This window comes from Salmo trutta, chromosome 13, assembly GCF_901001165.1.
Source record: "Salmo trutta chromosome 13, fSalTru1.1, whole genome shotgun sequence".
Taxonomy (NCBI): Eukaryota; Metazoa; Chordata; class Actinopteri; order Salmoniformes; family Salmonidae; genus Salmo; species Salmo trutta.
The window spans coordinates 62,950,846-62,975,338 of record NC_042969.1 but is presented as its reverse complement, the minus strand read 5'-3'; the positions used below and the strand labels follow the sequence as shown (position 1 = coordinate 62,975,338).

At 44.6% G+C, this 24,493-nt stretch overlaps 1 protein-coding gene across 1 annotated transcript in view; it reads right to left on the bottom strand.

Moving 5' to 3' along the window:
- Nucleotides 1–3,319: 3,319 nt before the first annotated feature.
- prpf8 (pre-mRNA processing factor 8) overlaps nt 3,320–24,493 on the bottom strand; it is a 29,817-nt gene continuing 8,643 nt past the window's right edge. The window contains exons 17-43 of the mRNA XM_029773026.1: nt 24,251–24,414; nt 23,956–24,082; nt 23,525–23,717; nt 21,536–21,723; nt 21,030–21,268; nt 20,702–20,848; nt 20,314–20,524; nt 18,732–18,848; nt 17,242–17,489; nt 16,792–16,971; nt 16,362–16,497; nt 15,994–16,163; nt 15,468–15,597; nt 15,225–15,371; nt 14,791–14,951; nt 12,948–13,139; nt 12,446–12,683; nt 12,085–12,213; nt 11,584–11,697; nt 11,149–11,322; nt 9,167–9,360; nt 8,660–8,899; nt 8,179–8,320; nt 7,787–7,927; nt 7,380–7,519; nt 5,303–5,505; nt 3,320–4,141 (exon numbers count right to left, since the gene is read on the bottom strand). Of these exons, the coding sequence (XP_029628886.1) occupies nt 3,987–4,141; nt 5,303–5,505; nt 7,380–7,519; nt 7,787–7,927; nt 8,179–8,320; nt 8,660–8,899; nt 9,167–9,360; nt 11,149–11,322; nt 11,584–11,697; nt 12,085–12,213; nt 12,446–12,683; nt 12,948–13,139; nt 14,791–14,951; nt 15,225–15,371; nt 15,468–15,597; nt 15,994–16,163; nt 16,362–16,497; nt 16,792–16,971; nt 17,242–17,489; nt 18,732–18,848; nt 20,314–20,524; nt 20,702–20,848; nt 21,030–21,268; nt 21,536–21,723; nt 23,525–23,717; nt 23,956–24,082; nt 24,251–24,414 (4,620 nt within the window). The 3' untranslated portion in view covers nt 3,320–3,986. The remainder of the gene's footprint in view (nt 4,142–5,302; nt 5,506–7,379; nt 7,520–7,786; nt 7,928–8,178; nt 8,321–8,659; nt 8,900–9,166; nt 9,361–11,148; nt 11,323–11,583; nt 11,698–12,084; nt 12,214–12,445; nt 12,684–12,947; nt 13,140–14,790; nt 14,952–15,224; nt 15,372–15,467; nt 15,598–15,993; nt 16,164–16,361; nt 16,498–16,791; nt 16,972–17,241; nt 17,490–18,731; nt 18,849–20,313; nt 20,525–20,701; nt 20,849–21,029; nt 21,269–21,535; nt 21,724–23,524; nt 23,718–23,955; nt 24,083–24,250; nt 24,415–24,493) is intronic.

Genomic DNA, 24,493 nt, shown 5'->3' with positions numbered 1-24,493 from the left:
GGAGGCCAGGTCATCTGATGCAGCACTCCATCACTCTTCTTCTTGGTCAAATAGCCCTTACACAGCCTGGAGGTGTGTTGGGTCATTGTCCTGTTAAAATCCCACTACGCAAACCAGATGGGATGGTGTATTGCTGCAGAATGCTGTGGTAGCCATGCTGGTTAAGCTTGTCTTGAATTCTAAATAAATCACAGACAGTGTCACCAGCAAAGCACCCCCACACCTCCTTCTCCATGCTTCACAGTGGGAACCACACATGCAGAGATCCGTTCACCTACTCTGCCTCTCACAAAGACAATGGTTGGAACCAAAAATCTCAAATTTGGACACATCAGACCAAAGGACAGATTTTCACCAGTCTAATATCCATTGCTGTTGTTTCTTGGCCCAAGCAAGTCTCTTCTTATTATTGGTGTCCTTTAGTAGTGGTTTCTTTGCAGAAATTCAACCATGAAGGCCTGATCCACGCAGTTTCCTCTGAACAGTTGATATTGAGATGTCTGTTACTTGAACTCTGTGAAGCATTTATTTGGGCTGCAATTTCTGAGGCTGGTAACAGCAGAAGTAACTCTGGGTCTTCCTTTCCTGTGGCGGTCCTCGTGAGAGCCAGTTTCATCATAGTGCTTGATGGAAGAAACTTTCAAAGTTTTTGAAATGTTTCATATTGACTGACCTTCATGTCTTAAAGCAGGGGTAGGGGACATCGGGCCTCACTACGATCAGGCCCCGAGACAATTCATAAATACATTTTTGTTAATTAAAAAAAGCTTTAGACGTCGTTTTCCCACAATAATAACATTCAAAAAATCCATCCACCCACCTCCCCCAAAGCCATGGCGCTACCAGACAGCTCGTCATCATTAGAAACATGGCTACCGTAAATAAAATAAAAAAGTAGATGCGGAGTGTCGCGTTTTCCAAGACAAATGGAGAAATTAATATTTTTTGGGGTCGAAGTCAAACTCTGTAACTAGTTTGTGAGGATGCACTTGCAGTAATGAAAAAGGCCAATTTGGAGCGTCATTACAGCTCGAAACATGCTAAACTGAATGAGTTGCAAGGACAACTTCGAGTGCCCAACAAGTCGCCTTTACGAAACCTCGTTTGGATGGGGATAATGTTATGCGATGAGCGATCTTATCGCAAAGAAACTGAAGCCTCATTTGGAATGAGAATTTGTAAAATTGTTGCTAGCACCAGACAAAGTTAAATTGTTCCAAAGTGTCAGTTTGTCTCTAATAATCGCCACGGAGCGGACAGCTGACATGGCACAAGATATCGAAAAAACATTGAAGCACTCCGCAAGAAATGTCGAGTTTTTCTCTTTGGCATGTAATAACAAATACAGCTCAATTTGCCATTTTTGTGCGTGGGATTACCGCTGAGTTTGACACAAAGGGAGAAATTGATGTTTGGAAGCCATGCATGGCACCACCAGAGGTGGGGATTTGTCTCGGCTATGAACAAATTTGAGCTACGGTTTGAAAAATGAAGTGGCCTTACTACAGATGGAGCGCCAAGCCATGGTTGGCTCGAAAAAAGGGTTAACCGAAAAAAATGAGTTGTCTCAGTCTTGATCCAAGTGATTTAATTGTATGCAACTGCATCATACATCAAGAAAGTCTGATGAAGCCGAACAACGTAATGGCAACTGTAGTGTCGACCATCAATTTTATCAAAAGCAAAGGGCTGAACAACCGCCAATTTAAAGAGCTGTTGAGTGATCTTGAATCGGAGTATGGTGATCTGGTTTACCGTTGTGAGATGCGATGGTTGAGCCGTGGAAACATGCTCGCGCGGTTTTACGGGCTGAAGGATGACGTAAAACAACTCATGAAGGGGAAACCTGTCGCGGAACTGACTATTGACAAGTGGAGTTGTGATTTGGCTATCACGGTGGACATAACCAAGTATCTGTCTGACTTGAACGTCAAGCTTCAAGGGCCAAACCAGCTTCTCAGCGATCTGCTGTCAAACGTGAAATCGTTCGCAACGAAATTAAAGCTGTGACAAATCCAACTAGAAAGGGGTAACAGTGCATTTCCCTACTCTGCAAGGACAAGAGCCTGAGATTACATCGGAATATGCCGGTGAGTGTGGAAATCTCGCTAAGGCATTCTGTGAGCGGTTTAAGGATGTGAAAAGTATACAACTGCAGTTGAACATATTTGCAACCCCGTTTAACGTCGAACTAGCGGATGTGCCGGACGGCCTACAACACGACGTCATTGAGGTGCAATGCAATGACGAGCTCAAAGCCAGTTTGACTGACACAAACCTGCTGCCAGTAGCGTCATCTTCACTGCCAGCTGGCATCAAACGCCTCGTCAACGATAAGCATTAGAGGTGAGTTTGAACAAGTAATCATAACATTATTAACAATACTAATATTTATTTAAATAGGACTAGAAAGAAACATAAGTCATATTTAAACAATAAAACCAATATCAGTGATTAACGTCACATTAAAACATGAAAGCAGAAAATAGCAACTTTTAATATGACCCGGAATGAATTTATAAATATCCAAATGGCCCTTGATGGCAAAAAGGTTCCCCTCCAGTCTTAAAGTAATGTAATGTCATTTCTCTTTGCTTATTTTAGCTGTTCTTGCCATAATATGGACTTGGTCATATACCAAATAGGGATATATTCTGTATATCACCCCTACCTTGTCACAAGACGATTGGTTGGCTCAAACACATTAAGGAAATAAATTCAAAAAATTAACAAGGCACATGTTAATTGAATTGCATTCCAAGTGACTACCTCATGATGCTGGTTGAGAGAATGCCAAGAGTGTGCAAAGCTGTCATCAAGGCAAAGGGTGGTTACTTTGAAGAATCTCAAATATGTATTGGTTTTAACACTTTCTTGGTTGTGTTATTTCATAGTTTGTCTTCACTATTATTCTACAATGTAGAATATAGTAAAAATAAAAACCCTTGAATGAGTAGGTGTCCAAACTTTGACTGGTACTGTATGTAACAAACGGAATAGATCAAATGCAATCGATGGACACAATCTATTCACATTTGCCTCATTAACATGACAATCAGTTTGCAAAGCAGGGTAAGAGAGCTTTCTTAGTCTTCATCGATGAGGCAAAATACGTATATCCGTCTTTGGCAACAGCTCCCATGAGACCAATCTCTTCCAGCTGAGCCACCACTGTCCATCACCAGTAAGTTTGACTGCAGACATGATCCTAAGTACAATGGCAGTCAGTATCTCAGGTGTGTCCTTCCTATAAGACAGTGCTATTCACAAAATACATGATCACTGCACTCACAAAAACAGACAACCAAACAAGGGCAAATACTTATAAAATGTCAATCTTTATTTAAACCCAAACTACAGTCTCCACAATGAATGCACAACATAGCAAATGGGTAACAGAATGCTAGCATAAAAAACACAGGACATACCAATTCCATTTTCAATTACAGTTCAGTTTCTATGGGAGAAAAGAGTATTAATGATTAACTACTAATTTAAAGAAATGCCACAAATACATTTTACAGCTATATCAACTACTAGACTGATGAGACACAAATACCGGTACAAATTAGCAGCAATGTGTCAAAAGGAAAGCCATAAATGAAATGCAGTAGAATTCACATTCTGAAGCCTTATTGGAGAGCTCTAATGGGAGGCCAACCAATTCAAAAAAGAAATTTAGCAGAAAACACAGCAAAATTGACATTGTGTCCTAAAAAAGGTGGTCCTAGGCTTACATACATACAAATTCCAACATCTTCAGGCCATCCCTATCAGTTGGTACACTTGGTCCATCACAGTTATGGAGACCACCATAGATGTACCTCGATTCCCCTCCTTCAGGGAGCAGTAGTTCTATTCATAACTTCACGACTGGCTGGCCCAAATTGTTTGACTGTACTAGACAGGGCCGCATAAGGATGTCCATGTCATAGAATATCTACAATAGAGAGGTAATCCTCTCATCTCTGAGCAGAGCGCCAGTCTCAACCGTACATGTCCTCTCTGTCTGCGTTGTAGATCTCTCCCTCCTGCAGGGAGGCGAAGTTGAGGAAGTGAGAGGGGCGATGGACCTCGTGGTAGAACTCCTTGGGGTTGGACAGCTGCAGGTCATACTTCATGTTGGGGTCGTGGCGGACACCTGAAAGAGGAGGATGTATAATTTAGATATTTTTGGTAATGTAGTGTATGTGGACAACCCTTCAAATTAGTGGATTTGGCTATTTTTCAGCCACAGCATTTACTGACAGGTGCATAAAATCGAGCAAATAGTCATGCAATCTACACAGACAAACATTGGCATTAGAATGGCCTGTACTGAAGAGCATAGGATGCTAGTTCGTCAAATGTTTGCCCTGCTTGAGTTGCCCTGGTCACCTGCAAGTGCTGTTATTGTGAGTTCCAAACTGCCTCTGGAAGCAACGTCAGCACAATAACGGTTTGTCGGGAGCTTCATGAAATGGGTTTCCATGGCCGATCAGCCACACACAAGCCTGAGATCACCATGCGCAATGCCAAGCATCGGCTGGAGTGGCATAAAGCTCGCGAGTGCTGAATCCCACTTTACCATCTGGCAGACGAATCTGGGTCAGGAGAACGCAACCTGCCCCAATGCATAGTGCCAACTGTAAAGTTTGGTGGAGTAGGAATAATGGTCTGTGGTCCTTTTTCATGGTTTGCGCTAGGCCCCTTAACTCCACTGAAGGGGAATGATAATACTACAGCATAATGACATTCTAGATTATTCTGTGCTTCCAACTTTGTGGTAGGCCCTTTCTTGTTTCAGCATGACAATGCCCCCGTGCACCAAGCGAGGGCCATACAGAACGCCGACTGCGAGCCAGGCCTAATCGCCCAACATCAGTGTCCGAACTCACTAATGCTCGTGGCTGAATGGAAGCAAGTCCCCGCAGTAATGTTCCAATATCTAGTGGAAAGCCTTCCCAGAAGAGTGGAGGCTGTTATAACAGCAAAGGGGGGACCAACTCCATATTAATGCCCATAATTTTGGAATAAGATGTAAGATGAGCAGGTGTCCACATACTTTTGGCCATGTAGTGTATGTTGACAAACACGTGATTGTAAAAATGCTTAATTTTCCTAATATGTTTATTTCACTGATGTTGAATTTAATGGTTTCAAATACACTGAGATTTGAAGACACTGATGGTTCGTCATTAAACAAGATTCTCTATTTAGCACGCGTTTTAGTCTGGGAATAGATTTTAATATGTGTCTGTGAAATCCGCCCTGCAAGCAGTGTAGTCTTAGCAGAGAATCCCGTGTTCTATGCACTACTCACCCATGAAGTTGTAGTTCCAGGAAACCTGTCCAGGCACCATGAAGAAGCCCAGGAAGCGGTCAGACAGAAGCATCTGAACCCTCTCATAGTGGGAGGGCAGGTAGCCCTTGGGGTTGTTGCCCTTGTCTGTGTTCTGTCTGCCCCACTCGTACCCACTGGGAGTCAGCTTGTAGGCCGTCAGAGTGCATGAGCCAGGAGTGAAACTGGAAATGAATAAATATACATGATGCAACTAGAATGTTAAGAAGAGATGCATGTATAGGTGGACTTGATCAATGTTTACAAATGTGGTTGGGACGGTGAACTAGACTTGTGCCTTAGCGCAAAGGGCTAACCCAGTCTAGTGACGAGTAGACTGCCTGGATTCAAACCCAGACAGTCACACCAACCAACATACAATGCCCTCTATCATGAAGTAAAACCTTTTTCAAATTAGCTGCTACAGTTGAAGTGGGAAGTTTACATACACCTTAGCCAAATACATCTAAACTCAGTTTCACAATTCATGACATTTAATCCTAGTAAAAATTCCCTGTCTTAGGTCAGTTAAGACCACCACTTTATTTTAAGAATGTGAAATGTCAGAATAATGGTAGAGTGATTTATTTCAGGTTTTATTTCTTTCATCACATTCCCAGTGGGAAGTTTACATACACTCAATTAGTATTTGGTAGCGTTGTCTTTAAAATTGTTTAATTTGGGTCAAACGTTCCAGGTAGCCTTCCACAAGCTTCCCACAATAAGTTGGGTGAATTTTGGCCCATTCCTCCTGACAGAGCTGGTGTAACTGAGCCAGGTTTGCAACTCAGTCCGGCTCACACACACTTACAGTTCTGCCCACACATTTTCTATAGAATTGAGGTCAGGGCTTTGTGATGGCCACTCCAATACCTTGACTTTGTTGTCCTTAAGCCATTTTGACACAACTTTGGAAGTATGCTTGGGGTCATTGTCCATTTGGAAGACCCATTTGCGACCAAGCTTTAACTTCCTGACTGATGTCTTGAGATGTTGCTTCAATATATCAACAATTTTCCTGCCTCATGATGCCATCTATTTTGTGAAGTGCACCAGTCCCTCCTGCAGCAAAGCACCCCCACAACTGCCATGATGCTGCCACCGCCAAGCTCCCCCCCCCTTTCCTCCAAACATAACGATGGTCATTATGGCCAAACAGTTCTATTTTTGTTTCATCAGACCAGAGGACATTTCTCCAAAAAGTACCATCTTTGTCCCTATGTGCAGTTGCAAACTGTAGTATTGCTTTTTTATGGTGGTTTTGGAGTAGTGGCTTCTTCCTTGCTGAGCGGCCTTTCAGGTTATGTCGATATAGGACTCATTTTACTGTGGATATAGATACTTTTGTACCTGTTTCCTCCAGAATCTTCACAAGGTCCTTTGCTGTTGTTCTGGAATTGATTTGCACTTTTTGCACCAAAGTACGTTCATCTCTAGGAGACAGAACGCGTCTCCTTCCTGAGCGGTATGACGGCTGCGTGGTCCCATGGTGTTTATACTTGCGTACTATTGTTTGTACAGATGGACGTGGTACCTTCAGGCGTTTGGAAATTGCTCCCAAGGATGAACCAGACTTGTGGAGGTCTTTGCTGATTTCTTTTGATTTTCCAATGATGTCAAGCAAAGATGCACTGAGTTTGAAGGTAGGCCTTGAAATACATCCACAGGTACACCTCCAATTGACTGAAATTATGTCAATTAGCCTATCAGAAGCTTCTAAAGCTATGACATAATTTTCTGGGATTTTCCAAGCTGTTAAAAGGCACAGTCATCTTAGTGTATGTAAACTTCTGACCCACTGGAATTGTGATACAGTGAATAAGTGAAATAATCTGTCTGTAAACAATTGTTGGAAAAATTACTTGTGTCATGCACAAAGTAGATGTCCTAACTGACTTACCAAAACCATAGTTTGTTAACAAGAAATTTGTGGAGTGGTTGAAAAACAAGTTTTAATGACTCCAACCTAAGTGTATGTAAACCTCCGACTTCAAATGTATATGCAAACTCACTGCTGGTAAGTGTAAAGAAAAAAAGCAAGTACAACAATCTGGCCTACCTGCAGGTGATGATGATGGTCTTCTCTCCGTCCCAGGCTGGGTTGTCAGCCATGATCTTGGCGTGGCTGGTAACGTCCTGGGGGGAGAGCTGGGGAGACTCGTTGGGCTGGGTGTGGATCCAACCCAGGGGCTCCATCTCCTGTAGGGGGGAGACAGGGTAGAGAAGAGGTGAGACACAGGGGAAGTAGAGAGGTGTGTGTGTGTTCTGCCCTCATCAGGAACTCAACACTTCCAATTTCAAAGGCTACGGCATACATAAAAACACAAGGAAAATGAGTAATGGTCCATGGTTAATCACTTCCAAAGTCTGAGACGTGATCCAGTAAACAGCATGCATTACATGGAATCAAATCGTGTTATATGCATGCGTGTCCCTGTGTGTGTACGTTATCCCCAAAGTCTGTACCTTGAGGTACTCGTGACCAGGCAGCTGATTGGGTAGGTGGACGGTCTGATGAGTTCCCCACTGGGGTACCATAACGATACACCTAATCTCCTTCACCTGGGGGTTGTCAGGGGGACTGGTGCCGTACAGGTAACCTGCAATCTGAAGACAGAGGGGATACACACGTCAGCAACACACACATTCAGATTTATAGATATATACAAGACATCTGTTCCAGGAGCACTTCATTCATATAAGAGGATTACAATAATAATGGGATGTTGATAGATATGAAGGTAAAGTGATTTGACTGTTTTAGCATCATGGTAGGCATTTTATCACAAGGGTCACAAGCAGAGACAACTGGGAGAAGTTTACTGTGATACAAACAGGATAAACCATAGGCTACTGACCTGGGCTCGCAGGTCTGAGATGCAGATGAACTTCTTGAGGACGTTCTTGGGCAGGATGTAGGTGTATCCTGTCTCCTTGATGTCATCAGACGACACGTAGATGTGGTTGGTCCTCAGGTGCAGGTTGGCAGCAGAGATGGCCCTGCAGGAGGACGAGGAAGAACCACGTTAGGACTTTCAGACAAGACAATAGAAACAGAAAATAATTCTTAAAAAGGTCAAGTTATCAAATAGCCATTATAGACGCTCTAACTTCTGAAGCTATGGCCTTGATTTTACAACTCCCGCTTTGAGGGCTAACTATAATATAACAGTCATAACAGCTCCATGAAAGTTTATTACATTCCTTTGTCAGCACCATGTGTGAGTGGAAGGATATATAAACCTAATTCCAATGTCACAATCATATCACTGTAATATTATTGTAAAAATATAGGGAAAACTACAACATTTAAAATCCAAATAGTCTCCCCCTACATACCTGACTCTCCATTCTGTCTTGGAGGAGAAGGTCTGTGTCTCGTAGTTGGAGGTTGTTGAGGTGATGATCTCGTCTCCGTGTTTGTTGACTGTGCGTGTCTGCGTGGCGGTGAGCTGGGACTGCTCCTTGGTCTGCTTCTCGATCTCAGCGATCTGCTGGCGCTGCTGGGACGGAGCAGAGATCTCCATGCCCAGGATGATGTCCCGGATCTCAGACTGGGTCAGAGACGCCACGTTCACGCTGGAGACAACAGAGTTCAAGTCATATGGCTGAGAGAAGTTTGGGAATTAAATAAATGCTCGCTTGCAGTGGGAATCCCAGATGCTACTTGATTCCACAAAAATAGTCCTACGCATTTTTGCATTAGCTTATTGAGATTGTTAGAGTTTTCTTTGAGAGGTGTTATGAACTCTCATAATGGCAAATGGAAGTTAATATACGTATGACAGCATTATGAAGCTTCATGAAAGCTTTACGAAGGCCACCAAAGCCATTACAGACACTCACTTGTTCTTCTTTCCATAGTCGGCCAGGATGAGGTCTTTGAGCTGCACCTCCACCTTGATCCACTCCTCGTCGGTCAGCGTGGGCCAGATGTGGTGAGGCTCTGTGATGGTGGTCTTATCAGGCTTCAGGATCACCTTGGCACGGTCGTTGTTCACATGGAGCGCCCTTAGGATCAGGATAAGACGTGAGAATGCCTAGAGACAGGAAACAGAGCCATACAGACACTGGTTAAACAGGGCAATGACACACACAGCTCCCCCAATAAAAGTTTTGCAGTCTAGAAGAGCTTCTAGAATGAGAAACAGGACTAGACAATGATGCCATAAATATCAACATTCTTCAAGAAGCTGGCTCGTATGTATACTTTTTTTTTACATTGACCCCTATCGGCTACAATTGGTAGAAATCTCTGTTAAATCGTTTTTAGTCTCATTCCAGTATTATCGGTCACAGGAAGTGAACTGCCACTCACAGTCTGGGAGGAGAGTGCCTTGAATCAGTCATTCTACCAATACCACCACCATCTTGCTTAAGTCTCATTCTAAACTCAGCAAAAAAAGAAAATGTCAACTGCGTTTATTTTCAGAAAACTTTGTGTGTATTTGTATGAGACAAACTGAACAAGTTCCACAGACATCTGACTAACAGAAATTGAATAATGTGTCCCTGAACAAAGGTAGGGGTCAAAATCAAAAGTAACAGTCAGTATCTGGTGTGGCCACCAGCTGCATTAAGTACTGCAGTGCATCTCCTCCTCATGGACTGCACCAGATTTGCCAGTTCTTGCTGTGAGATGTTACCCCACTCTTCCACCAAGGCACCTGCAAGTTCCCGGACATTTCTGGGGGGAATGGCCCTAGCCCTCACCCTCCGATCCAACAGGTCCCAGACTTGCTCAATGGGATTGAGATCCGGGCTCTTCGCTGGCATGGCAGAACACTGACATTCCTGTCTTGCAGGAAATCACGCACAGAACGAGCACTATGGCTGGTGGCATTGTCATGCAAGAGGGTCATGTCAGGATGAGCCTGCAGGAAGGGTACCACATGAGGGAGGATGTCTTCCCTGTAACGCACAGCTTTGAGATTGCCTGCAATGGCGACAAGCTCAGTCCGATGATGCTGTGACACACCACCCCAGACCATGACGGACCCTGCACCTCCAAATCGATCCCACTCCAGAGTACAGGCCTCAGTGTAATGCTCATTCCTTCTACGATAAACGCGAATACGACCACCACCCCTGGTGAGACAAAACCGCTACTCGTCAGTGAAGAGCACTTTTTGACAGTCCTGTCCAGCGACAGTGGGTTTGTGCCCATAGGTGATGTCTGGTGAGGACCTGCCTTACAACAGGCCTACAAGCCCTCAGTCCAGCCTCTCTCAGGCTATGCGGACAGTCTGAGCATTGGAGGGATTGTGCGTTCCTGGTGTAACTCGGGCAGTTGTTTATTGCCATCCTGTACCTGTCCCGCAGGTGTGATATTCGGATGTACCGATCCTGTGCAGGTGTTGTTACACGTGGTCTGCCACTGTGAGGACGATCAGCTGTCCGTCCCGTCTCCCTGTAGCGCTGTCTTAGGCGTCTCACAGTACGGACATTGCAATTTATTGCCCTGGCCACATCTGCAGTCCTCATGCCTCCTTGCAGCATGCCTAAGGCACGTTCACGCAGATCAGCAGGGACCCTGGGCATTGTTCTTCTCGTGTTTTTCAGAGTCAGTAGAAAGGCCTCTTTAGTGTCCTATGTTTTCATAACTGTGACCTTAATTGCCTACCGTCTAAGCTGTTTGTGTCAAACGACCGTTCCACAGGTGCACGTTCATTAATTGTTTATGGGTCATTGAACAAGCATGGGAATCAGTGTTTAAACCCTTTACAATGAAGATCTGTGAAGTTACTTGAATGTTTACGATTTATCTGAAAAGGGGACTTTTCTTTTTATGCTGAGTTTAGTACAAAAAGAGTAGAAAGTAGACTCACGGTGTAGGAGGAGATGGTCTTGAGCCAGTCGTCGTACAGGTTGAAGAGGACCATCTGAGGCTCGGTGGCCTTCAGGATTAGGTCTCCAAACTTCTCCACCTTCAGACAGGCCTGGAAGGGCAGCTGCAGCTCAGAGCCCTTGATCACGATGTTGGGGAAGTCCAGCAAGTGGACCTGGGAGGAGGAAGGGATAAAAATAAAAATGTTCCACATTGGTCATCTCAAGTCTTTCAATATTAATAATGTCAAATCGTATCAAAACACATCACTGATCATCACAATAGTTAATATTTATAATCTCAGTCAAGTTCAACTGAGTCCTCTTCATCTCTACTGATGTGTAAATTGGGCAGATTAATGCTATGTCTATATCAATGAGGTGGAGTGTGAAGCGCAATCAAGCAATCGATGTGATTGTGAGTTATGGGGTCTCACCTCGAGGGGATCCAGCATGCCCTTCCTGGTGACAATGATCTGTTTGGGCTGCTCCTCCACAGGGAGGGAACGAATAAGAGCAGCCACCTCCTCAGCTGTCTTCCACTTAGCCAGCTATAAAGGGAGAGGGAACAGAGGAAAGAAAGGAAAGAAAGAGGGAAGGGAACAAGGTGAGGACATTTTATTTATTAGATTGTTTATTTAACTAGGCAAGTCAGCTAAGAACAAATTCTTATTTACAATGACGGCCTACCCCGGCCAAACCCTAACGACGCTGGGCCAATTGTGTGACACCCTATGGGACTCCCAGTCACGGCCGGTTGTGATACAGCCTGGAATTGAACCAGGGTCTGTAGTAACGCCTCTAGCACTGAGATGTAGTGCCTTAGACCCCAATGAGCATAACTAGCCTTCCATGCATATTTGTTTTGCTCCATTCCAGAGTTGTATTGCCCTGTGCATTGCTAAAGAGTGACAGGTCTTTTTCATTTGAAGACGTACCTGTCCCAGACGTTTCTGTCCGGCCCACACAGAGGTGTGGATGATCTTGAGGAAGAGCTGACCTGTCCTGGGGTTGAAGATGAAGATGGCTCCGTTGATGGGCTTGGTGGTCAAGTTACCCTCAAAGGTCTGCAAGGACAGAGCGGGAGTATTTACATGACTGAAGACAGAGGATGCTGAACACCGAGACTAGCTATCTAACAGTAGATCTTTTCACAAACGTTTAATTGTCTGAAAATGTTTCACTCTGCATAAAAAGCTATTTTAGAGGTACACTGTTGTGCCAGACAGAATCCAACCCATATAACTGGAATCCCTAGAACATTGACACCAATCTCAGAATGTCTGACTTCTCACTCACCTTGTGGATGGTGACACGGTAGACGTTAGTGTCGTCCACAAACCAGATGATCTGATTGGAGAAGAGCTCTCCGTAGTTCTGGGAGGACAGGTAGGGCTCAGTGGGCTCTGAGGAGTAGAGCTGCAGACCCTTACGGATGCGCTCCCTCAGGACGTACAGAGCAGGGTTGGCCTTCATGATCTTAGCCATGGCCTGCTGGATAAGAGGCTTGCCTCCCGGGAACCAGTTACCATACCCACTGGAGGGAGGAGAGAGAAAAGATTGTGGATGATGAGTTCATATGTTATGTAACAGACGTAAACAAACACGTGTTCCATAACCCCCTTGAGTTGAGAGGGCAACGGTTGACAACCATACAAGACTACTAGCTACGCTAACAAAACGTCAGCACTTATCATGTGGACATTAGTTGAAATGCTAGAACTCATGTCAACAGGCTAGAACATTTCTCCATTACTTATCATGCAGACATTAGCAGAAATGTTAGCGTAGCTATGCTAACCTGTGGAGGTTGTAGGCCAGGTCGATGGCGATGAGCACCCCGGTGGGGGAGGGGTAGATGCTCATGTTGTCGGTGGTGTAGTCCAGGAACTTGGCTCTAGCGTAGCGCTCGATGTCGTGAGAGTCATAGTCTCCCCAGCGAAGCTGTATGTCAATCCAGTACTTCTGGGTGGTGGTGCTGTCCATCACGTCCCTGAAGAAGAGAGAGAGGTCAAGGATTAATTAGTACTAAGAAAGAAATAAGGTCTTTATAAATTGCAAGAACTTGGCTTCTTGTCAAACTTGGATCTATTAGGTCATCGAAGTTTGGAAGCCGCTTCCATTTTGAGAAGGCATATTAAAAATGGATATCTGCGAAACATCGTTCATATCCGACAAACTAAGAAAAGGCTTCAGTGTGTCATGATGTTGGCCTCTTTGGGTACAGGAAGGACAGTTGACCCCCTCCCCTTTGTACCATCACCCAACCTGATTTCCCCCCAACCCAGGGTTGTAAAAATTCCAAGAGGAGAATCTACTACAACATGTTTCATAGAGAGACAAAGGAAATTCTTCCAAGTCATAGAATTGGAGAACCAAGAGACATGTGTGTTCTGGAGAAGATATGGAAGATTGATGAAGACTCCAGCTACGAACTGATCCGCTTGGTACAATTTTGTGATACTCAGAAGAGACAATATAGCCATATTACCCTAAAACGGTCTACATGATAGCCTCAGCGATGAGACTGAATCCACATGGTTGTATAAAATGTATTAATAAGGATAAAGCTATTTGTAATACATTGAGATGCTATGTACTGATGTTAATGTGATAGAATTATATTTCTGTAACCAAGTCTAGCTCAGTCATAGGCACGCCCCCAGGGACACATACAGGACCAGGCGTCATTTGACAAGCCTGTTCTCTGGGCCCTATAAAACACCCCCTGATTTACATTTCTACAGACCAGGCCTCCACTCCATCGTGAGTTTGGCCCAGAGGTTTGACCAGCCGAGTATTCTACTGAAAGTGAACCGTACCACGTGGTTAACTTTTAGACTATCGATATCGACAGAATAAGAACAAGTCTTTGATATTAATTATTAGTCTGCAGCTAAGTAAATTATATCATCGAACGCGAAGACCAACCACATCCATTCTATGACGACATTCATGAATGTCGCTCTGACAGATCCATTCTAACCGAGAGAGAGAGAACGCTGACAAACTCTCCATCAGAACAAAACTCTCCAACAAGAATCCCGACGACACATGAGCGTAAATATATATTGATTGCAAAGGTTCCCGAATGAGTGAGCCTTCAATTGGCAATTGTTAATATTAATGAACTCTGTGTAACTTCTCAGCTTACCGTTTTATGACCCATTGTCTAACAGACCAGCCATGCTTGTTAGCCAGTAGGGCACATTCCTCTACCCATCATTGGTGACGATAATTACTGTTTGTATGTTTTCTGTTAATTACTTAGTGTAGTAAATAAATGATTTTAAGACAATTGATGTATGGATGATTTTAGTAAAGACTGGGTTCGTGCAGATAACCAAGAATTACAACTTTCATGATGAGACTGAAACAACATACGGGTTAAGATTGACTGCTATCGATGTAAAATATTACTAAGTATTTTAAGAGTTTATTCAGAGGATAACAGCTCTATAAACGTTCTTCTGTGGTGCCCCGACTTTCTAGTTAATTACATTTACATGATTAGCTTAATCAGGTAATATCAATTACAGAGAAATAATTTTATAAGTTAGCATGTCATATCACTTAATCCGGCATAGCCAAAGACACGACAAGTGTTAACGTGATACAAAGTTAAAAAGACTGTAGTGTCGTACTTTGAGTCAGCGAGCAGCGAGGGGCGTGAGACGTTCCACTTGTAGGAGGCGAAGAGTAGTATGTCGGCGCAGGAGGAGTTCATCTTGTAGGACTTCCTGGGGTGAATGGTTTCCTTCTGCACGGTCTCAATCTCCAGGGCATCCAGCTCCTGGTCAAACACCTACATAGACAGAGGAAACTCATTATTTTCTGGAAAAGTTTTTATACAATCAAAATTGACTTTTCAACCACATTGTTTTGTGATGTTGGTAGAGAATGTCCTTGAAAAAAATGCAGTGACATTTGTTTTTTGCTGCCCGGAAAGGCAGTGAAGGAAAAGGTACACAAAACGTATCATTGGAGTCTACAGTTATGTCTCAGGGTCATCAGACTTCCTGTGATCCCTGATTGAACCAAATACATCAAGCTGAGATATAAGCTCCTAGTAACGTGCCTGACAGAGATCCATGACGACGCTCTCGTGGATCTTCTGCCACAAGTGAGCCCTGAAGATCTGGATGAGGGAGATCTTCAGGGTGGGGATCTTTCCGTGCATGAAGATCCCAGTCAGATCCAGCTGCACCTGGAAACCCACGTACACCTAGAGAGGACAGAGTACGGAGCGTGATTGTGAGTGTCAAGAGTAGCAAAACAACATCTGGGAAATGCATCCGTGTGCGTGTAGTCGGGTACTCACGTTGGCCCTGTTGATAGTGGGAGACCACCAGAGGGTGAAGCGACGGTTGGGGATCTGGTTCAGACCAGATCTCTGGGCGTTGGTCAGCTTCTTCCATTTCATGGACTCCTCAAAGCCACTGGCCTTCTCCCTGTGGTGAAGTGGAGATAAGGCTGGAGGTTAGCGAGGTAAAACCCCCATACCTCACATCTACATTACTGTGTCTTTGAGCATGCATACCACAAATACTTTTGAAAATGTTTGAAAAGAGTGAGCAAAGCAGTCATCAAGGGTGGCTACTTTGAAGAAACTCATATGAAACATTTTGATTTGTTGAATTTTTTTGGGTTACTACATGATTCCAAATGTGTCATTTCATAGGTTTGACGTCTTCACTATTATTCTATAATGTAGAAAACATTCTTTATAGTAAAAATAAAGAAAAACCCTGGAATGAGTAGGTGTGTCTAAACTTTTCACCGGTAGTGTATGCACACGCGCAACAATAACAATTAAGTCATATAGTGAATGAGTGTGTGGTACTGACCAGAAGAGACCCTCCCAGGTGGGGAAGTAGGTTCCTTTGAAGAGCGTGTGTTCCAGGATGCCCTCCACCCCTCCCAGAGCCTGGATCATGTCTGTCCTGTAGTTGTTGAGGTTCCACAACTTCCCGTCGTGCCGCTGGTGGGTCCACCAGAACGGGTTCTGCTTCAGAACCTACGGGACAATCAGACAGAATAGAGTTAATGTTCTGCTTCACAACCTAGGAGACTATGAGAAAGAGCATAACATTAATGTTTGGACAAATACTTTAGGCATTTACCAGAATTGAAATGTATTTGTAAATGTCCAAGTCCATCTTTCGTTAGAGCTCATAAAAAAATTATCTGCAGTACCCACTGGTTCCTGTCTTACCTGGTACTGTTTGAAGTCAGTGCGGACCCTCCAGCCCTTGTCGTAGGCCAGCGTGTGTCTGTCCTTCTGGAACAGGGTGTTGATACGGGGGATACCTCTGTCCCAAGAGTCCTCCAAGTCCTCCAGGGTCAGACGCCTGACAGGGACAACACATCATCAACTCTCATAGTCCTAAGCCTCTGAACCATTTGACCATCTGGTTACAGACTATGCAGCTAAATCTGGGTTTACACCCCACCAAGTGTTCTCCTTAGGAAAACCTCAAATGTTGAGTTACACATTCTGGCATGCACCAAAATGTCCATGTGGAGCCACCCGTGCAGTGTGTGATTAGGTACGCCGAGTGGAGCTTAAATCCAGCCTACGTATGGACAAGGGGTTGGATTTGAGATAGGGCAACTGTCTTACCTGTGTAGGAGGTGTTCAGTACCTGTTCTGTGCGATAGCCTCCTGTCTCTTCAGGGCGTACTCTGCCCAGACTCTCTGGGAGTCGATGAACTCACTCTCCCAGGGCTGGATGTAGCGGTACAGGTTAGGAATCAGCTGGTCCTCCTCGTGGCTCATACCGGACCGGAAATGGGTGATGCCAACGTCAGTCTGCTTCGACCACCTGAGGGAGAGGGAGGGGGGCAGGACAAGATGGGTTAGTGGTAATATCAAATCGGTAGTAGCGACATTTCAAGGAGGCAGTAATGTAGCCAGGTCTATCTTCATTAGTTAACTAGAAACGTTATATCGTTATCCAGCTCTGAGGCTTACATTTCTATCAATTCAAGGTTATCAAAGCTTGCAGCAAGTGGACTTTGGGCCGTAGAAGTTCCTGTATGAGGTTAACAGTCGACAAATCTTAGCTTCTACATATTCTGCGTTTTGTGCTTACCTCAGATCCGACTGTGGGATGAGGACGTGTCCCATGGACAGCATGCCCAGCCCTCCCAGCTCCTTGGGGGTGTAGAAAACGACAGGGGGGAAGCGACTGGGCATCTTGGAGTTGAGGCCAATCTTGATACGGGTCTGGATCTTGTTCTCACACTTCACCAGCAGGTCCAGCAGCTCCTGGGTGTTGACCACCGCCTCGCGGAAGTACGTCATCAGCCCTATCAGAGCCGTGTTCCACTTGTTCACAATCTGACGGGAGATTCAATTATTAACATTAGTACAGTTCTCATAACTATAGACTACATTTATGAACCCAACTAATGATTCAATTCATTTTAATACATTTCTTTAGTTGGTATACTTCTATACACAATTATATTTAAGTTCTTTGGGAATGGGGGGCAGTATTGAGTAGCTTGGATGAATAAGGTGCCCAGAGTAAACTGCCTGCTGCTCAGGCCCAGAAGCTAGAATATGCATATAATTAGTAGATTTGGATAGAAAACTTTAAAGTTTCCAAAACTGTTAAAATAATGTCTGTGAGTATAACAGAACTCATATGGCAGGCAAAAACCTGAGAAAGATTTCCCACTTCCTGGTTGGATTTGAGGTTTGTAGTTTTTTTAAGTGATTGCCAATCCAATATACTGTGTCTATGGGGTCAGATTGCACTTCCTAAGACTTCCACTAGATGTCAACAGTCTTTAGAATGTTGTTTCTGGCTTCTACTGTGAAAGGGGAGTGAATAAGAGCTGTTTGAACCAGGGGTCTGGCTGAAAGCCTCGAGTTGTTTATCGTGCGCGGCGGCCGTGAGCACGAGCTCCATTCCTTTTCCTTGCTAAAGACAAAGGAATTGTCCGGTTGGAATATTATTGAAGATTTATGATAAAAACATCCTAAAGATTGATTATATACATCATTTGACATGTTTATACGAACTATAATGTAACTTTTTTGACTTTTCGTCTGGACTTTGAATGTGCCTTATGCATTTGGATTACTGGACTAAACGCGCGAACAAAAAGGAGGTATTTGGACATAAAGATTAACTTTATCGAACAAAACACACATTTATTGTCTAACATGGAGCCCTGGGAGTGCCACCCGGTTTAGATCATCAAAGGTTAGTGATTCATTTTAACACTATTTCTGTCTTTTGTGACACCTCTCCTTCTTTGGAAAATGGCTGTATGGTTTTCTGTGGCTAGGCGCTGACCTAACATAATCACATGGTGTGCTTTTGCCGTAAAGCCTTTTTGAAATCAGACACTGTGGCTGGATTAACAAGAAGTTTATCTTTAAAATGGTGTATAATACTTCTATGTTTGAGGAATTTTAATTATGAGATTTCTGTTTGAATTTGGCGCCCTGCAATTTCACTGGCTGTTGGCAAGGTGGGACGCTAGCGTCCCACATATCCCAGAGTGTTTTTCTCACATTAAAACCTATCTCAGTGAAGAAAGGAACAGTGGTGTTTTGTAAAGAAGTTACCTTGGTGAAGGTGGTGGATCCTGAGGCCATGAGGATCTGTCGGACTCTATTGTGAAACCGCTGCATGGACTCATCATCCACACGCAGGAAACACTGGGCCGTACGCTCTTTGGTCACCTACATACAGACGGACACACAGATGGACACAGTAAGCACAGCCTTCTCACCACATTTATCCTACAGTTAAAGGGATAGTTTCCACAAAAATAGTGTTCAAGCACCTGGCTATTCATAAAACCTTAGTACAAGGGACAAAAGTGTATCAGTGTATCAGTTCCAGTCAGCCACGGTGATGAAGGTCTGACTGTATCTGCTGGTGGCTGTCATGATTGTTTAGCATAGTTTCCCTGTATCACCATGGAGATGCAGGACAGGGTCAACTGGTGTGCATAGAAACCAAGTAACATCCCCCTTCCTCAGTCCCTTCTCTCTTGTTTATACAAGAGTCTCCATTATGAGGCTTACATCTAATGGTTGTATAAAATGAGTAAAGATGAAACAATTTGTGAAATTATGTAATGTGATTTTAGACTGTTTAATGAAGGAAACTCCAATTCCCTTTGGAGTTTAACTAAATCAGAGGACCGCCCATGAGCACAGTTATTGTCTGGCGTCATGGGACAGGCCCTTTTCTGCTCTCCGAATAAAACCCCCTCCCGGGTTTTCTATCACCAGACCAGCTTGCCTCGATAACGAGGGCTAAGGTTTGAGACCAGACCAGTACGTCTATCACAGAGGGAAATAAGGGTTTGAGTAGATTGCTGAATCTTTTAACCATCCCACGTGGTTAAACTCTTAGACTATCGATACCGACAGAATAAGAACAAGTCTTTGATATTAATTACTAGTCTGCAGCTAGGAATTCGGTATCATTGAACGCGACAGCCGACAACCGCCGAAACATCTATCCTATAACAACATGAATGAATGTTACTCTGAACTATCCATTCTAACCACGGCAGAGGGGGGGGGGGGGGGGGGGGTGGACAAACTCTCCAATAGAAAAAAACTTTAACAGAGATCACGACGACACACTGAGTGTAAATATATATATTGATTGCAATTAGTCCCGGATGAGTGAGCGTTCATGTGCAAAGGAGTAGCATTTCAATGGTTATAATTATCAACTTTGTCGTGTCTCATCTCAGTCGACCCCCTCTTCCCTTTTGTCCACCAAGCCGTGATGCCGGTTTAGCCCACTAGGGCACATTCCCCTATAATCTACTGTTTGTTATGCATTTCTGTGAATTACTTAGTTAGTAAATAAAGGATTTAAGACAATTGATGTATGGATGACTCATAGTGAAGACTGGGTTCGTGCAGATAACCAACAATTTACGACGTTTGGAATGAGACTAACGTGAGGTAAATAATAATTCATAAATTCGAAGACTAATTGATCAGATATTAAAATATCTGAAAATTATATCTTTGTAATCTGAATATTTTCCTTGGTGCCCCGACTTCCTAGTTAATTACAGTTACATGATTAATCAGTTTAATCGCGTAATAATAATTAGAGAGGTACTTGATAAATAAGTCTTCAGTTTTAATGATGCCAAAGATACGACATCCCTCTCACCTCGTTCTGCAGGTTCCAGACGCCGTCCTTGTGGGTGAACTCCTCGTAGCTGGTGCGACACTTGGGCAGGATGCGGCACTCGAAGCCACACATGTTGAAGAGCAGGTTAGGATTGTCTTTGCTGTAGACGGACACAAAGCTGTTCTCCCATTGGACCGTGGTCACAGAGCGAGGCAGGCGGTTCTTAATGTCCCAGAACACAGCACGACCCCTGGACGGTTACAGACAGGGAGGGACCACTATTATTTCACAAGATCTAAGTATCGCAGGGAAAATAACACGTGCAGGTTTCACGTCAGTACATCTCACACAAGGACTGCATTATTTCCTCAGCTACGGTTCCATAAAAACTCCATCTTAAAGAACTAGCAACGGGGGGACAACTCACAGGTTGACATCGTGCTTCATCAGTCTCATCCTGGCGTCTCTGGGCCAGCACTTCTTGTTGTTGTAGCCCACAATGTTCTCATTGTTGGGGTCAGGGTGCTCCGTCAGGTACCTCTGGATCAGGTCCCTGGCCTCATCAGCTGAGAACCTGGAAGGAGAAACAAGGAGGACATGTCAACCACTGAGCTTCTACAGATACCTACATGGTCTAAGCTGTTAATCTGCACCAAGTAAAACTTTGTGTGCGTGTTTTCTGCTCCTACTCAGGTATTTGATGTAGAGTCAGTTAAGGAGTACTACCTATCTAAGGTGTGGTCTAATTTGTGTACCTGAAAAAGATGTGTATGCGGTCAATGTATCTGCAGTAGAGGCGGATGGGGTGGGCGCTCTCTGTGGCTGTATCCTGGAAAGACAGGAAGTCATTGGGCATCTGAGGGGGTCCGGCCATCTCACTGGCCCTGTGGAGCCCCAGCACCAACAGGTCCATGACCAGGCCGTAGTACTGCACGATGAACGAGGCAAACTGCAGACCACGGATGATACCATACGAGTTGGTGTGGTTCATGTCCTGGGATGGGAGAGAGGAAGGATATGACGTTGGGTCTATATATTCACAACTAAACAGTTAGTAGGGAAGAGTGAAGTACAAGGTATGAAATCGAACAATGCCATCGTTCAACAACAAAAACACATTCACAATGCAAATACAATATCTTCCTCATTGCTTTTGAATGAGGAAAATTGGAAACTCAATTTACTTCCTGACTTGACTGAAATGAAATTGATCTAAACCCTTCACAACAATCCCCTCCTCGAGATGGCAAGGTGTTCTCACCTTGTAGTTGATGACCACGTTGTTCTTGGCGGTCATGTAGTCAGCGATGTTGTGGTCCACGATGAGACGCAGCAGTCTGTTGAGCAGCGTCAGATCTATTTTCTCATACATCTTCTCATAGCGAGACTCCAGCATCACGTTACACTCTCCCTCCATCGTCTCCCACACATCCTGCAGGTTGTTGATGCCTGCCAACAAAACATAGGATACAAACAGAGTGTTTTTGGCCAACATTAATGGATATATACTGCTCAAAAAAATAAAGGGAACACTTAAACAACACATCCTAGATCTGAATGAAAGAAATAATCTTATTAAATACTTTTTTCTTTACATAGTTGAATGTGCTGACAACAAAATCACACAAAAATAATCAATGGAAATCCAATTTATCAACCCATGGAGGTCTGGATTTGGAGTCACACTCAAAATTAAAGTGGAAAACCACACTACAGGCTGATCCAACTTTGATGTAATATCCTTAAAACAAGTCAAAATGAGGCTCAGTAGTGTGTGTGGCCTCCACATGCCTGTATGACCTCCCTACAACGCCTGGGCATGCTCCTGATGAGGTGGCGGATGGTCTCCTGAGGGATCTCCTCCCAGACCTGGACTAAAGCATCCGCCAACTCCTGGACAGTCTGTGGTGGAACGTGGCGTTGGTAGATGGAGCGAGACATGATGTCCCAGATGTGCTCAATTAGATTCAGGTCTGGGGAACGGGCGGACCAGTCCATAGCATCAATGCCTTCCTCTTGCAGGAACTGCTGACACACTCCAGCCACATGAGGTCTAGCATTGTCTTGCATTAGGAGGAACCCAGGGCCAACCGCACCAGCATATGGTCTCACAAGGGGTCTGAGGATCTCATCTCGGTACCTAATGGCAGTCAGGCTACCTCTGGCGAGCACATGGAGGGCTGTGCGGCCCCCCAAAGACATGCCACCCCACACCATGACTGACCCACCGCCAAACCGGTCATGCTGGAGGATGTTGCAGGCAGCAGAACGTTCTCCACGGTGTCTCCAGACTCTGTCATGTCTGTCACATGTGCTCAGTGTGAACCTGCTTTCATCTGTGAAGAGCACAGGGCGCCAGTGGCGAATTTGCCAATCTTGGTGTTCTCTGGCAAATGCCAAACGTCCTGCACGGTGTTGGGCTGTAAGCACAACCCCCACCTGTCGATGTCGGGCCCTCATACCACCCTCATGGAGTCTGTTTCTGACTGTTTGAGCAGACACATGCACATTTGTGGCCTGCTGGAGGTCATTTTGTAGGGCTCTGGCAGTGCTTCTCCTGCTCCTCCTTGCACAAAGGCGGAGGTAGCGGTCCTGCTGCTGGGTTGTTGCCCTCCTACGACCTCCTCCACGTCTCCTGATGTACTGGCCTGTCTCCTGGTAGCGCCTCCATGCTCTGGACACTACGCTGACAGACACAGCAAACCTTCTTTCCACAGCTCGCATTGATGTGCCATCCTGGATGAGCTGCACTACCTGAGCCACTTGTGTGGGTTGTAGACTCCGTCTCATGCTACCACTTGAGTGAAAGCACCGCCAGCATTCAAAAGTGACCAAAACATCAGCCAGGAAGCATAGGAACTGAGAAGTGGTCTGTGGTCCCCACCTGCAGAACCACTCCTTTATTGGGGGTGTCTTGGTAATTTCCACCTGTTGTCTATTCCATTTGCACAACAGCATGTGAAATGTATTGTCAATCAGTGTTGCTTCCTAAGTGGACAGTTTGATTTCACAGAAGTGTGATTGACTTGGAGTTACATTGTGTTGTTTAAGTGTTCCCTTTATTTTTTTGAGCAGTATATAATGAAAGCATCTAACAGAAACAATTGAAGTGGTTGTCGATACGTTTTCCTATTATACAATATGCATTGGCAGCATTGGCTTTGTGAATACACATATACAACTACTATAAGCAACACTCAACATTTTGGGACTTTTGAAAGCAACGTTGTCTACCCAACATAGTCCTCACCTTGGCACCACTTGTAGACGAGGAGTGGAGGAGGCTCTGTGTCAGCCGGTTTGATCCAGGGGGGGAAGAGACGTCGTTTGTCAGCCTCATACCACAGGTACTGGTCCAGGTAGGCATCGGTGATCTTCTCCAGGGGCTCCACATCATACACAGGCACCAGGTGGCTGTACAGGTCCATGAACTCTATGCCAACCTAGAGTGAAGGAGGGGAGAGATGAATAGGTGATTGTTATGTTCATAGAACAGAGATAGATTTGGGTATTGATACAGTTGTCTTTGTCAACTGAAAGTCCTAATAATCTCCATCTCGTTAGACAGAAATGGGGGGAACCTAGAGGTTAACTTGTGTTTTCAGAGTAACTTAAGTTGCTAATAAACCGATCATGAGGCAAAAAGCTCAGTGTGTAAATAGAGTTGGTCCTGGGACTAACCTCCTTGAAGGCTCTCTGTGTGAGCAGGTGACGTTTGATTCTGGACAGGGCCTCGTGAGGGTTGTCATAAGCCTGTTCTATCAGCCCCAACTCCTCTCTCTGGGACTGGTTCAGCCTGGACTTCACACTGGAAAGAGAAAACAACCACACAAGTCACTGCAAGATCAAATAAATAACATACCTCAGCAGAAAGAATCTACAGGCATCTCATTACCCGATAAGCTATCCAAGGTAGCATTTAGCATTACAGTACATGTTCCCTAACAGGAGGCTACTGGGAGTTGGTGTGTGTTACCTGTAGGCCTCTTTGAGCCTCTCCAGGGCCAGGATGAGCAGCTTGGTGTCGTGTTTGTAGGACAGCGGGGGGAAGGGGATGGGGGAGAAGCGTCTGCTCTCCAGCCAGTGGACTGTGGTGGTGTAGATGGCCACAGCCTCCTCTGCTGTGATGTATGGACCATCCTGGGAGACACAGATGACACATTATACACACTGCTCTAAATGGATATGGCAATATGAAGTCATAGGAACCAAGTTACCA